Source organism: Lolium rigidum, chromosome 3, assembly GCF_022539505.1.
Source record: "Lolium rigidum isolate FL_2022 chromosome 3, APGP_CSIRO_Lrig_0.1, whole genome shotgun sequence".
Taxonomy (NCBI): Eukaryota; Viridiplantae; Streptophyta; class Magnoliopsida; order Poales; family Poaceae; genus Lolium; species Lolium rigidum.
Genome location: NC_061510.1, coordinates 307,396,454 through 307,411,529, shown reverse-complemented (window position 1 = coordinate 307,411,529; position 15,076 = coordinate 307,396,454). Strand labels below are relative to the sequence as shown.

The following is a 15,076-nucleotide window of genomic DNA, read 5'->3' as shown; positions in this document are numbered from 1 at the left end:
GGTAACGATTCTAGAACCTCAAGTTCAACCTCCGGTGATTTCCTTTCAATTCTATCAAATTAACATTTTTTTTCATTCATACTATTTCATTTCACTTCTATTGCCCAGGTTCCTGATTCTAGGTAAGCAACAAACCCTACAGCCTTGGTTTGCTTTTAATATATTTACGTTGTCATAATTTTTTTTTCTATCCCACAAACTTCACATGTTGGCATATTATAAAGTGATTTGGCTTGCAATTGTTTGATATATTATTTCTCATGCTAATTTTTGGATCATTTATTCTCTAAGTTGGCTCGCTGCAGATGCATGACTTCATATGTTCTGCTATAAGAAACCGATGGAGGGGGTATCATATTGGTGAGCTATAAAGGCTTGCGTAAACAGTTAGTCTATTATTCTACGATTCTAAGATGGATTTAAAATATATTCACCTTCCGTATTGCAATCTCAGGTGGTCTACAATCTGATGTAAACTGAAGTTAAAACATTTACTCAACAGAACAGAACATTCCGCGCGACCAAATTTTTTCTTAACAATTTACTCAATTGTGCTTAGGGTTTTCTGTTTTACTTTTCGTACAAATTTAGTAGGGTCGCTTCAACTTACTAATACCGGACCTGATTAACTCTGGGTTCGTCTGGAAGTATACGTCCACTTTGATCACACACCTTACCCTAATAAGGGTACACATTTTTCAACTTATACTTATAACATTTAATTTACAGTGTATTTGTTGATCCCTTCTTTTTTTAATGTTATGTTCGTATTTTTTTTCTTCCTCCTAATGCAAGATAATCCTACGCTATTTAGCACACTTTATGTTCCGCAGCAACGCGCGGAAAATCATCTAGTTTAGTCAAAACTCGGACCGGGTCGAGCTTCGGACCAGTCTAAAAAACCCGGAGCTTAAATTTAGGCCCAAGTTTGACCTGGCTAGACCGTCAGGAATAGAAATCAAGCGCGGCCCAGCCTGACTCCTGTCTAAATCATATATTTTGTAGGCCCAAGCCTAACTGACCCGTTTGGCTCAAGATTCAAGCCCAAGCCCCACCAGACATACATGCGCTGATGCCCGGCCCGGCCCAGAATTTTTAGGCCGGGCCGGGGTGCGCATGCCTAGCTATCCTTACAATTGAATAGCTACACCAGGCTACCACAGCAGCAACTAGTTCGATCAAGGGAGTGCCTATCGCAAAACCTATACACCGACCAGGTCGGTGGCTACCGGCCACCACACACCCTCTGGTCGGGTATGGGCCAGGCCCATTTGGGTCTGTTTAGCCTGTGCAGTTCGTTTTTGCCTTTTCTTTTTTTTCTGAATTCTTTTTTCTGTTTTCGGTTTTGTGTATATTTTTTTAGATTCGAAAATTTTAATTTTTAAAAATTGTTCAAACTGAAAAATAAATTAAATTAAAAAATGTTCAAATTTGAAAACCGTTCAAATCTAAAAACCGTTCAACTTTGAAAACCGTTCAAATTTAAAAACCGTTCAAATATGAAATTTTTTCAAATTCAAAAATTGTTTAAAATTTTATAATGTTCAAATTGAAAATTTGTTCAAATTTAAAAAATGTTCAAATGTAAAATTTGTTCAAATTTAAAATTTGTTCACATCTAAAATTGTTCAAAGTAGAAAATTGTTCAATTTAAAAAAATGTTCAAATTAGAAAATTCTTTAAACTTAAAATTGTTCAGATTAGAAAATTGTTGAAACTTAAAATTGTTCAAATTTAAAATTTGTTCCAATTTGAAAATTGTTCAAAAAAATTTTTTAAAGCGAAAATCTTTTAAAAATTGTTCAAAGGAGAGTAGATTCGAACTCGCCTCATTGAGAAGCAGTCTCAGCTCGTTACCGAGGATTTTTTAAATTTGCTACCGACGAGAATCGAACTTAGCTCGTTACCGAACAACGAAGCAGTCTCAGCTGGTTGCCGAGGAGAATCATGGGCCGGGCCCAACAAAGACCTGGGGGTGTGCGGCTCTTCGATCGGCACCGACCAGATCGGTGTATTGTCGGCTTTAAGCGGACCATACGATTGACTACCCAAAACCTTACCTACAATGGGCTCGGCCCATTTCGGTTGGGCAGATGTTTTCCTATTTCTTTGTTTCTGTGTGTACCCAATTCGTTGTAATTTCTCACGCACAGTAGAGAATACTCGTGGCGCGTATGTGTTCCAACTTTTGCTCGCGCATATTTGTTTCAGTGTTTCCTCTTGTGCGCAATAGAATAAGGCTCCAGAACTTATGTTCATAAAAATATTAGATTTTAAAAAGTTTCCAAATTTAAAAATTGTTTGAATCTGAAAAATATTCGAATTTCAAAAATTACCAAATCTGAAAATGTTTAAATTTAAAAATGTTCAAATCTAAAAAATGCTTGAATCCGAAAATGTTTGGATTAAAAAAATGTACGAATATGAAAAATTTAAATTTCTTAAAAATCAAATCTAAACCTAGTGGGAGGTGAAAATGTTCAATTTAAAAAATGTTCAAAATTCTAAAAAAAATCTGATTTTAAAAATTTCAGAAAAACTTAAGAATTTCATGTTTGAAAAAAGTTCAAAAAACTGACTGGCAAAATCGAAATAACAGCTGAAAAACCAAGAAAATCGAAGAATAAACCGAAGAAAACCGGAAAAGCAGACACTACCCAGAATTAGTCCGCCCCGTGCGCAGCGCCGGATCGCAGCTATGATTGGAGAATATGAAGAGCAGATATAATCAGATCGGCAACCTCCGCATTCCCGTGCTCCTTTTTTTCCCGAGATTTATGCGCGGGAAGTCCCTAAAGTATGGGGCACACCGTATGCAAGTCCCCGAAGTATAAAAGGCGTTGGCGTCAGTCCCTGATGTTTTTAAGTGATGCACCGCAGGTCCTAAACGACTTTGACCGTGCATTGACCGATGCCACGTAGTAAGAAATGCCCATGGCGGGAAACTTCCCGCCAGAAGCAGTTGGGAAATAAGCAGATAAGCCCTTACTCGTATAAAACAGGGTCAGGAGCTGCCTTTCTTCTTCACAGCTCATATCTCTGCCTCTCTCTCCTCCACTCTTCCCCCATGGCTGCAAGCTCAAGGACGTCAAGCAAGTCGTTGGCGTCGTCGTTCACATCTCAGGCAGGGCTAACGCTGCCGCTTGTGAACTGTGACTGTTGCGGATGGAGGAGAGCAATTCGGCTTGTGTCGTAGTCGGAGGCGAATCCGGGCTGTGTGTTCTTCAAGTGTCCTAATCACAGGGTAAGCTGGATCTGGTTTTTTGTGATGGTGTACTGGTGATTTTTGTGGTTGATCAACATATAGTGTGAAATGCTGAAACTTTGGCACCACCATTGTCATGTTCAGTGTGTCTATGTCTCGGTCCACTATCCGCAAACCCTCATTCAGACTCATACCTGGTAGCAGCCAGTAAACAAAACATTTCGCCGGATCGTGACCTAACTGCTCAATAAAATCTTTGATCCACAGCGGCGACCAAGTGTCCACTTCACAGCCATCAAAATAAGCAGTTCTTCCATCCACATAACACTTGCTGCTATCAACTCCACAAAGAAAACCACCATGCGATCTTACCATACACTGGCGTGCATCCTACAGCGGCTAGGGTTTGCGATATTACCATACACTGGCGGTGGCTCGCCGGCGGCCCGTCTCCTCGGAGCCATCCTTGATCACCAGCCGCAGTCTTCCAGCGGCGGATGGCCGGAGGAGGACGGAGCTACAGCAAGCTCAACGGCGGTCGCCGTCAGATCCCCAGCCGCAGTCTTCCAGCGGCGGATGGCCGGAGGAGCACGGAGCTACAGCCCCCTCGACGGCGGTCGCCGTCAGTCGCCTCAGATCCGCCGCTCACCTCTGTTTCGATTGGGGAAAGTGGTCGGGGACCGTCTACTCCTATAGCTATATTCAGCGAGGGCCTTTTTGCTTATTCCCAGCACCACACGGTTTGCCACCGTGGCATTTCTTACTACGTGGCACCGGTCAATGCACGGTCAAAGACGTTTAGGACCTGCGGTGCATCACCTAAAAACATCAGGGACTGACGCCAACGCCTTTTATACTTTAGGAACATACTGATACTGATCCCAAGACTTGTGCGTACATGAATTGAATTAAATTGAACACGGCAGACAATGAAGCTCTTTTACACAACGAAAGTAGAAGAACTGGAGACCCTTGATTATAGTATACAGGATCAGAGCTCAGCTTACTCCCTGGATATGACATGTGCCTCGACATGAAGTTGCCCAAAAGATACTATTAATAGTCTAACACACCTGGCATGTTAAACTACATATATCATCTATTCTAGCTGGACATAGAGCTTATCACAGATTCGATGTCATTGGCAATATTCTTGGCGTCTGCGGCAATACTAGCCAATCCTCTCCTCGCCAACCCAGCACAGTAGAGCCTATTTTCACCTTTCCAATGATTCGGATATTCCTTGGTTGGCAGCCCATTATCATTTAACATGCTCTCACCATTCTGCACTCATAAATAAGATGTAACTTGGTTAGGAGTTTAACAATTGTTGCAGCAAAAAGAATCTAACTTAGGCATATTAAAAAAACTATAGTAGTACCTTCAGCCACATATTTGCCATGCTCTTGTATCCAGTTGCAAATACAATTGCCTCAAATGAGATTTCATCTCCACTTTGAAATTTAACTATATTACCCATGATCTCACTAATGCTTCCTTGAACCTACACATTGGTAAAGAAAATATTAATAAAATGGCATCGTAAATCAACGTATGGTATATGTAAAGGTTTATATCATGTCTGAGGATATACTTACTTGGATGACACCCCTTTTTATCAAACCAACGGTGCCGACATCAATCACAGCAGATCGACTGGTTTTTGACTTGAGCATCATTGGACCCATGTTTGGCATTGTGATGCCATGCCTTGATAAGTCTCCAAACATGAATTTTGCCCCCATAACAAGGAATTTATCCACTAGATTCAGCGGAAGATGGTGGGCTAGTGTCATCCCCAACCGGATTAGCTCCTTTGTCATTACATGAATCTGCATCCACAAAATTTGTGACACATCTTTAGCAGCATACACGATAAATTAAAATATCATTCTACTGGTAGTTATACTAAGAAATTGTATCCCATTACCAAATAAAAATATACAGTGCACATACCGGGCTTCTTACAACAATTGAAGTATTGACACCATGGGTCGCAAGGTCGTAAGCAATTTCCATCCCGGAGTTGCCAGATCCAATGACCAGCACACTCTTACCGGAGAAGCTTTTGCCTGACTTGTATCTTGATGAGTGGATGGTCTCACCCGGAAAATTTTGAAGTCCAGGGATCACCGGAATATTCTCTGCACTATTCTCACCACTTGCCACAACAAGAAACTTTGTTGTGAAATTTATTCTTTTGCACTCTGCCATGTCATGAGCCACGATGGACCAAACTTTTTTCTCACCATCGTATGTTGATGACTCCACGCTAGTGAGATACTTCGGTTTAATATTGAAACACTCAATATAGTCATCTACGTACTTGACAAATAGAGATTTTGGTATGTATGTTGGTGCATCTGCTGGATATGACATGTGTGGTAACTCACAAAACTCTTTCGCAAGATGCAGCTTCAAACGATCGTATGCGCGGTTGCGCCAAAGAGATGCACTGCAGTCCTCACGCTCGACGATGATATAGGGAATGGACAATTGGGTAAGGCACGCTGCTGTTGCGAGGCCTGCTGGCCCAGCACCAACAATCAGCACCACTACATTCTCCATTGCAAAGACGAGATTTAGCGAAGTTGTGGGAAGGGGTGCAGTGGTAGGCTAGGAGACTTAGAATAAGAAGAGGTATGTGTTTGCTTGCTAGCTGAATGAATCTGTGTTTGAGATAGTCACATATATGAGGTATATATATGCTTGTAGATGTCGCGTACCAAGATTAAGGGACGCGGAAAGAGATAAAAGATCAATTGACACGTATAACCTGGAAATTGGAATGTTATAGATGCCATTGTTGGTGTGAAACCATGAAAGGCAGGAAACGCAATCCCGATTGCTTGCATTCTTTTGGAAACTTACCAGCCATATTTGAGTATAGCGTATTGTTGATTAGTGTTTCTTTCTTTTAATTCCTATCATCATCAATAAAAATTCATCCAAGATAAAGATATGTTCAGAGTATATATTCGAACTGTTTCTTTCCTTTCCTGCACTTGTGGACAATATAAACTGAAATTTGATGCGATAAGGATGAGTCAACGTCTCTCAACACTTTGACCAGAACGGGAGGATTTCTCACTGTGCATTTATAAACATTATTATTTGATTACCCAAGAGATCAAAGTGCTTCTTCGATTGACAACATTCTGCATTAGACTCGCATACCACAACATTTTCTTGTGTGAATGAACTATTCCACCATGGTATAATCTGCACACTACATATGTGAACTCTGGTGCAGATTATTATCGCTTTTTTGCTTCTAGTTGATGGTTGCGCGCTAGTCGTGAATGTGTTATGTGCATGGAAATTGTAGATTACATGGGTGCTGTAAAGTAGCAAAATAAAACAAAGAGTGGACCTTGTATTCTACTTGAATTTTTTTATTTTGTAAAACATGAGTATAACAAAGATGCCATATGAGAAACCGTAGTTTATCAATGAGGACAAGGAATAGAAGTTCTTTTAGTAATCAAAGTCATTGGCAAGAAGCTATTAAAATATGCATGGGCATGACCTTTGCTTATTTTGCTATTTTGGAACACATGGTAAATAACAAGTAATTAAATGACTTACATGCACAAACACAACTAAGATCAAATTTTAGAACTGAACTTTAATTCGAATTTGAAAAAACAGAATATTATTAACTCAAACAGAATACATGTACACAGTTGGAATGTATAATTTAAATGCAGTTTGAATCAGAAGATTAAATCCAAATGGCATAATTACAAGTGAACAAAGTAAAAAATGAAATACAAAATCATTTATACTTATCGTTGTCTTTTTTTTCTCCTAATGTTCTTCAAACCTGCAATCAAAAACATCAAAGACAAAGTAGGGATGATTAGTATGGGTTCATGTATGCATCTCTAGGAGAGATACATTGTTTTGTTTATGATCTTAATCCATGTGGCAACAAGAAGTGGTAATGTGGCGCTACCGAAAACAACATGCACATTCCTGTTTGCACCAACTGCATGTGCATGTAATTACATAAACTGGTGCATTGTGTCTACAAGTACATGAATGAGCACTTATGTGCATCTAGAGAACCGGAAACACACAATCTTTGGTCTAATATTGGATGACCATATAATAAGTTGTTATTTGAGGGTGACATACAGAACATAACGATGGAGAACCAAGGACTCTTTGGCGGGTATTAAGGTAGGATGTTTTCAGGTCTATATACACCAACTCAATTTTTTGTTCTCTTACTATTTTTTCGATTTCAAATACCTGTGCAAAATATATGACAGTGTATTTCTGGATGAGCACAGAAGCTCGGTGTTTATAATTACCCAAAATTATTTTGTTTTTGATATTTCTTCTGGTTCCTAATTGTTCGTACGTAGGTGCTTATGATGACACTATTAATCATTCATATATGAAGCAACAATTGTTCCTTGTTTACATAAAGTGGTACCTTTGAGCCGCTAATTGCGTGTCTTTGATTTGTGGGAAGTGGCTTTGTGGGTGCAGGAGAGAGAGGTGGAATGCAGGCTTGCCAGGACACTCTCAGTCCGTCACCATTCACCAAGCAGAGCCGACCGTTCACCAAGCAGAGCCGAACCCAGTTGCCGCATCTGTGCCATCGTTACTTAATGTGACACCGGATCCGAAGGGCAAACAATATGTATGTGAACAGGAGGAGCCAGATGGTGGCAAGGGAGAGAGACCCACGGGTCGTTGCAGAAGACATCAGGGACACAATTCATCTACAAATATAGCTACTCTGACCAATTCATCTACAAATATTATTCATTGTTCTGTTGCGACGCAGGGACACATTACTGATATATAGATCAAAAAACACAGCAACTCCAAGTGTTCTTTCACTTGAGAGGTGCCACCTTTGCTAACACTCCAGGTCACTCTTTCCGTGGTAGGCTAACGCTGGCCCTGCAGTACGGACAATCGGCGCGGGACTGGAGCCATTGCTCCAGGCAGGCTGAATGGAAGATGTGTTTGCTTTGCAGCTGTACCAGCCCTTCTGCGGCACCATGGCATCCCTCCATGCATATCGAGCAGCCCATGGAGGAGTCAACATCGTCGTCTTCGATTGTTCCTTGGAGTGTTTCTTGTCCTAGCTAGTTAGGAGAGAGGTCTTGGATACGCCACTACCCTGCCGTGCCGCTGCAAGGCTCTGCTGGCGTTTCTTTAACTTTGTGGGTTGAAAGGGAGGTGGCTGGGTTGAAGCGAATAGTTTGGCCATCCAGGCTGCCGTCCTTTGCTATGCAGATATCAGTTTCATAAGAGAGCTGAGGCCCATCCCGAATGGTTCCTACTGCTGGTGCTGTCTGCCTGCAACCACTGGAAAATATGGATCAATGCAGAATTGCGAATATTGTAGTACATAGATTTGGTTCCTAAAATAAACCAACAGTGTGAGCTAAATTGTTGACACTACCTTCTGACCGGAAATAAATCTGCACTCCGGAGTCTCCGATGAAGCCTCTCCTTTCCTTGTTGAACCGCATCAGGAACTCGGTCATTTGATGTGTTGGTTCTCAATCCTGAGCTGAAGATAATGTTTCTTGTGGGTTTAATTACCCTTTTGCTTGAAGCCCCACAATCTCTCTGGCTACCCCGAGTAACTTCATAGCCCTGTGTTTTATAAATTGACAGATGAGAAATCAACAATCCCGTTTACTGTAAGTATCAATGCTTCACAAAAGTTGGTACAATAAGGCAAACTGAATTGGAAAACGTTCAGACTTTTGTATTGCATCCCGTTTACTGTAAGTATCAATGCTTATTGCAAACTGTAATCATGTATTTGCTTTTTTTTTTACCAAATTTGTATAAAAAAGCAAGCGAACCTATGTAAGCAATTTCAGAAAAATAAAATGACTAAGAATGTTATTTGCAATCCTTGGAACTCTGGAATTCTAGGTCTAAAATAAACTATTCTGTAGAACAATAAGTGAACAAACAGGCTGCACACACGGCACATTTGCAGTTAGCGTCATTCTAATTGCCACACGCTCAAAGCTGGGAACACTCACATCACCTCCAAAAAGGCCAAATCACTTCATTTTGACCCTTGTTACAGCCCAGATAATTTTGTCCATAAATATAATGGAAGGCACCCCCTTCTTTTAAGACCCAAAGGCATTTGCTATCAGTAATTTAACACTGAAACAAATGAACAGTGTTGGATTAAGCATCAGAGTGACATGGTTTGTTTCCTTGAAATGTTGACCAAACAAACTGACCATGTCAGCAGAAACAAATTCTTGGGTAGCTCTTTACAAAATGTAAAATGACATACTATAAATCATCAATTAAGAGTATCATTTGGATCAAGTGTTAATAATCTGCAACCCCACGGCGAAGGCATAGTTTATGTTTTCTTGCGAAAATGTTTGGTTTAAGAGAACCTTGACAAAAGAATAAGCAATTAAACTGTTTAGACCGATCACGATAAAGGACCTGAGTTCCTAGAATTTATTTAACATAGGTAATGGTCTAAAATTTTGCAGTGATCAATCAAACGGGAATGCACCTCTGTGTCCATTTATTTTCTTTTTTCGATACAAAGCATAACATGCTCCGGGTTAGATAATGGAACAATGTTTTGTTTTTGCTGCAACGCCCCAAGGAACGGACGAAAAATAAAAAGACCTAAAAAACGAGAGTTGCAGATTATCCGCCAAGCATACCCATACCCTGGTATCCCCAAAGCCACTACCGAGGAAGGCATTTCATCAAACACAAGACACGCATCTCCTACGCTGGATTGTACTTAACGGTGCACTCCCTCCACTCCTCGGTTTCTATTTGTTTTAGAAACTCTATCCCAGATTGTAGTCTATTTCTAATGATTTTCTTTGATCAATCGAAATATCACAATTCTATCAGGCTATGACGTGTATCCACCATCGGTAAAACTTCCATCTTTTACCTTTCGGGAGCAAAATACCGGAAGCGAGGACAAGCGTTTTTTACATCTCGGGAGCATATGCTCTTCATTTTTTAAAATGAATTTTATAGGTATTTAAAAATGTTCAAAAAAAATGACAAAAAGTATCGCACATACATCTCGATTTTCTCTGTGCTTGCAAAGTCGCTTGACAAAAAATTGATATAGTTTACATTGTGTGTAAAAAAGACAAAATTCGGTGTTATAAAAACTCTTCACCAAACATTTCTTTATTATTTTACATAGGTCATGAAAATGGTAATTTTCCACAAAATTTGGCTTGTGCACTGATAATGTTGAGATGTACGCGTAATTCTTTTGTGCAAATTCCTTTGACATTTGTGCAAGAAGTGGAACTAAAATGCACCCGGAATGCAAGTTGTGGGACTAAAACTGTATATGCCTCTATTTTAAAAAAAAATTCCGACGGCAGAACACTAGCACCCAAAATAAAAAATCAAAAGTGAATTTCCGTGGAACCGAGCATTTCGCATGCGTATGAAACTCAGACCAGGGCAAGCTGACTTGCGCGTCACACGCAAGTGAGCCTAGACCTAAATGCCCAATCCCCCTCCGAAACGAATGGGATACCTCCAGCGTTTGTAGAGCGGAGCCTGGGTCCGGTAAAGTTCCACATCCGCATGCCAGTGCACCATTTTACCAGATCAAGGTGATGGCGCTGGGAGGAAAAACAAAACAAGGAGTTTTCCTTCCGGCGGCGGCGCATCGAAGGAAGAAGAGGAAGAGCCTTCCGAGCAGCGTAAGCGACCAGCTCAGCGATTTTTCTATTCCTCCCCAGGTTCGTAAATTTGGCACACACGATGGGGAATTAGGCGATTCTCTATTTATAGACTTGTGTGCATTGGTGGCTGGTCGGAGTTTTTTTTCATGCCTAAATTCATCTAATTTCGATTTGGTGACCCAGATAGCTACTGGGTTGGACTTGCTCTAATACACTAGTGATCCCACGACTTCTGCATATAGAAATTGACGCAAATAGAATACTGTAGACTACCGTAAGTCCAACAATAAAAGAGGAAGCCCTTTTACAGAAGAGTTGACCTAAAACCCCTTGATGATATAGCATACAAGACCAGAGCATACTCCCATGAGCCTATACATGAAGATGTCCCAAATATATGAATAGTCTGAGACACTTCGCATATTGAACTCCATTTAGAGGCTAATTTAGCCGGACATAGAGCTTATCATAGACTTAATGTCATTGGCAATATTCTTGGCATCTGCGGCGATACCGGCCAATCCTCTCCTCGCTAACCCAACACAGTAGAGCCCATTTAAACCTTTCCAATGATTCGGATATTCTTTGGTTGGCAGCCCATTGTCGTTTAACATACTCTCACCATTCTGCGCTCATAAATAACATATAAAATTGGTTAAAAAAAATAGTAATTGTTATGCAGAGTCTAACTAGATTAGGGCAAATTTTCAAAAATTGTTAGTACCTTGAGCCACATATTCGCTGTGCTCTTGTATCCAGTTGCAAATACGATGGCGTCAACTGAGATTTCATCTCCGCTTTGAAATTTAACTATATTGCTCATGATCTTACTAATGCTTCCTTTAACCTACAGATTGGTAAAGAAAATATTAATAAAGCGGCATAGTAAATCAACCCATGGTATATGTAAAGGTTTATATCACATCTAAGGATATACTTACTTGGATGATGCCGTTTTTAATCAAACCAACGGTGCCGACATCAATCACGGCGGATCGGCCAGTTTTTGACTTGAGCATCATTGGACCCATGTGTGGCATTGTGATGCCATGCCTTGATAGGTCTCCAAACATGAATTTTGCCCCCATAACAAGGAGTTTATCCACTAGATTCAGCGGAAGATGGTGGGCTAGTGTCATCCCCAACCGAATTAGCTCCTTTGTCATTACATGAATCTGCATCCGCAAAATATGTGACACATCTTTAGGAGCATACAAGATAAATTAAAATATCATTCTGGTGGTAGTTATACTAAGAAATTGTATCCCAATACCAAATAAAAATATATAGTGCACATACCGGGCTTCTTACAACAATTGAAGTATTGACACCATGTGTCGCAAGGTCGTAAGAGATTTCCATCCCGGAGTTGCCAGATCCAATGACCAGCACACTCTTACCGGAGAAGCTCTTGTCTGACTTGTATCTTGATGAGTGGATGGTCTCACCCGGAAAATTTTGAAGTCCAGGGATCACCGGAATATTCTCTGCACTATTCTCACCACTTGCCACAATAAGAAACTTTGCTGTGTAATTTATTCTTTTGCTCTCTGCCATGTCATGAGCCACGATGGACCAAACTTTTTCCTCACTGTCATATGTTGATAACTCCACGCTAGTGAGATACTTCGGTTGAATATTGAAACACTCAATATAGTCATCTACGTACTTGACAAATAGGGCTTTTGGTACGTATGTTGGTGCATCTGCTGGATATGACATGTGTGGTAACTCACAAAACTCCTTCGCAAGATGCAGCTTCAAACGATCGTATGCGCGGTTGCGCCAAAGTGACGCACTGCAGTCCTCACGCTCGACGATGACATAGGGAATGGACAATTGGGTAAGGCACGCTGCTGTTGCGAGGCCTGCTGGCCCAGCACCAACAATCAGCACCACTACATTCTCCATTGCAAAGACAAGATTTGGCGAACTTGTGGGAAGGGGTGCAGTGCTAGGCTAGGAGACTTAGAATAAGAAGAGGTATGTGTTTGCTTGCTATCTGAATGAATCTGTGGATGAGATAGTCACATATGAGGCATATATATGATTGTAAATGCCGGGTGCCAAGATTAAGGGAAGCGGAAAGAGATAAAGATCAATTGACACGTATAACCTATAAATTCGAATGTTATAGATGCCATGGTTGGTGTGAAACCATGTCTGCTATAGAATAGGCAGGAAATGCAATCCCCATTGCTTGCATTCTTTTGGAAACTTACCAGCCATATTTGGATATAGTGTATAGTTGATTAGTGTTTCTTTCTTTTAATTCCTATCATCATCACTAAAAATTCATCCAGGATAAAGATATGTTCAGAGTATATATATTCCAAATGTTTCTTTCATTTCCTGCATTTGTTGACAATATAAAATGAAATTTGATATGATAAGGATGAGTCAACGTCTCTCAAAATTTTGACCAAAATAGAAGGATTCTCACTGTGCATTTATAAACATTATTATTTGATTACCCAAGAGATGAAAGTGCATTAGACTAGGAATTTTTCGATAAAGGGAATATATTAATATCAAAAGATACCAATTACATTCAGCCTATCCAACAACGCAACACCCTAATGGCAGTACGGATGCGCACAACCAAAAAAAGAAAAGAAAACTAATAAACAATAGTCCCGCTATAGCATCCTAGGCTTAGAAACAACAATACAACCACCACCGAGACAATGGTGCATCAGCGCCGTCATCGCCCGAAAAAGATCTTAGGTTTTCACCCTGAAGATAGTCCCCCCTCTCAAAACAATGCCTCCAACAAGATCATTGCCAGGCACAACCAGTTAAGGCCAGACATTGGGGTTTCACCCTGAAAGGCAGGACTCTGAACTTCACCTGTGCTGCCGCCCCCACTTCCATACCACTGCTGCGGATACCGGGACACCAAGCAAGTCTCTCAACAACGCGGAGATTTGAACCTCCCTTAGCTAGTCCTCCGTTCCAGCCTTCATGTTATTCCCTTCATCAGACTGCATCATGGACCAAAATGCCTCTGGATGCCAACACATACCAGAGCTTCGCGCCGCTCCCTCTAGAACCAATCGGTCGGAATAAAAGCATGGGTGTGCACGACCGAATACCACCGATCCAGCAAACTCCAGGCCAAAAAAAAACACGGTTACATTTGCCGGCGGCGCCTTCCGGAACTCAACACTCCTGCCAGATCGAGAAGAGCAAACCACATGTCATTCTTCATCTTCGCCCAAGAGAGACCCTAGGACCGCCGTCTTTATTCAGGTCGGGCCCCCACGCCGGCGACCAAGGCTGCTTCCCCGAGCGACCTCGTGCCGTGGGAGAAGCCCAAGATCTCCACGCACCAGCGAGAGGCGGGGGGATGGCGCAGATCGAGGATCTGGCCGCCACCCACCACCAGCCATCACCGGCGTGCCGCCGACGGGGGGCGGGGGGAGCACAGATCAGGTCTGGCCGCCGCCGCCCAACCATCCATATCTAACCGCCGCCGTCAAGCCATCCACACGGGAGGCGGCGGCGCCGCCGCAGCATCGAGGAAGATCCCGTCCGCCTTCCCCAGCGCGACGCGAGGAAAGGCCGCCGCCGCCGCCACGCCCCGCAGCCTTTGCCCGGCTGCACCGGCGGCGGCGGGAGGCGGCTAGGGTTCGAGTGTGCGGGAGGGTTCTGGGGTGCGGGAGGGTGTTTACAGTGTCCTATCTTGAACTAGGTCCTAAACACGCGCGTGTGAGTCGTGCGCCGAGTCCTAAACATGCATTAGACTCGGCATATCACAACATTTTCTCATGTGGATGAACTATTCCACCATGGTATGATCTGCACACTACATATGTGAACTCTGGTGCAGCTTATTATCGCTCTTTTGCTTCTAGTTGATGGTTGCGTGCTAGTCGTGAATGTCTTATGTGCATGGAAATTTTAGATTACATAGGTGATGTAAAGTAGCAAAATAAAACAAAGAGTGAACCTTGTATTCTACTTGGATTTTTATTTTGTAAAACATGAGTATAACAAAGATGCCATATGAGAACAAATCCCTGTACAAAATATATGACAGGGTATTTCTGGATGAGCACAGAAGCTCAGTGTTTTATAATTAGCCAAAATTATTTTCGGGCGTAAGATATTTCTTCTGGTTCCTAATTGTTCATACGTAGGTGCTTATGATGACACTATTAATCATTTATATATGAAGCAAAAA

The 15,076-nt window shown here is 41.6% G+C and overlaps 2 protein-coding genes and 1 pseudogene across 2 annotated transcripts; all 3 read right to left on the bottom strand.

Moving 5' to 3' along the window:
- Positions 1-4,309: 4,309 nt before the first annotated feature.
- On the bottom strand, positions 4,310-5,773 carry LOC124699822 (probable indole-3-pyruvate monooxygenase YUCCA10). Its single transcript, XM_047232059.1, has 4 exons — positions 5,162-5,773; positions 4,804-5,037; positions 4,587-4,709; positions 4,310-4,489 (listed from the first exon to the last, which is right to left on the bottom strand). The coding sequence occupies exons 1-4, from the start codon at positions 5,771-5,773 to the stop codon at positions 4,310-4,312; spliced, it is 1,149 nt and encodes a 382-aa protein (XP_047088015.1).
- A 2,308-nt stretch (positions 5,774-8,081) lies between these two features.
- Positions 8,082-9,195, bottom strand: LOC124696809 (annotated as a pseudogene).
- Positions 9,196-11,336: 2,141 nt separating this feature from the next.
- LOC124699821 (probable indole-3-pyruvate monooxygenase YUCCA10) lies at positions 11,337-12,801 on the bottom strand. Its single transcript, XM_047232058.1, has 4 exons — positions 12,190-12,801; positions 11,832-12,065; positions 11,615-11,737; positions 11,337-11,516 (listed from the first exon to the last, which is right to left on the bottom strand). Exons 1-4 carry the CDS (start codon positions 12,799-12,801, stop codon positions 11,337-11,339), a joined length of 1,149 nt encoding a protein of 382 aa, XP_047088014.1.
- Between the last annotated feature and the right edge of the window lie 2,275 nt (positions 12,802-15,076).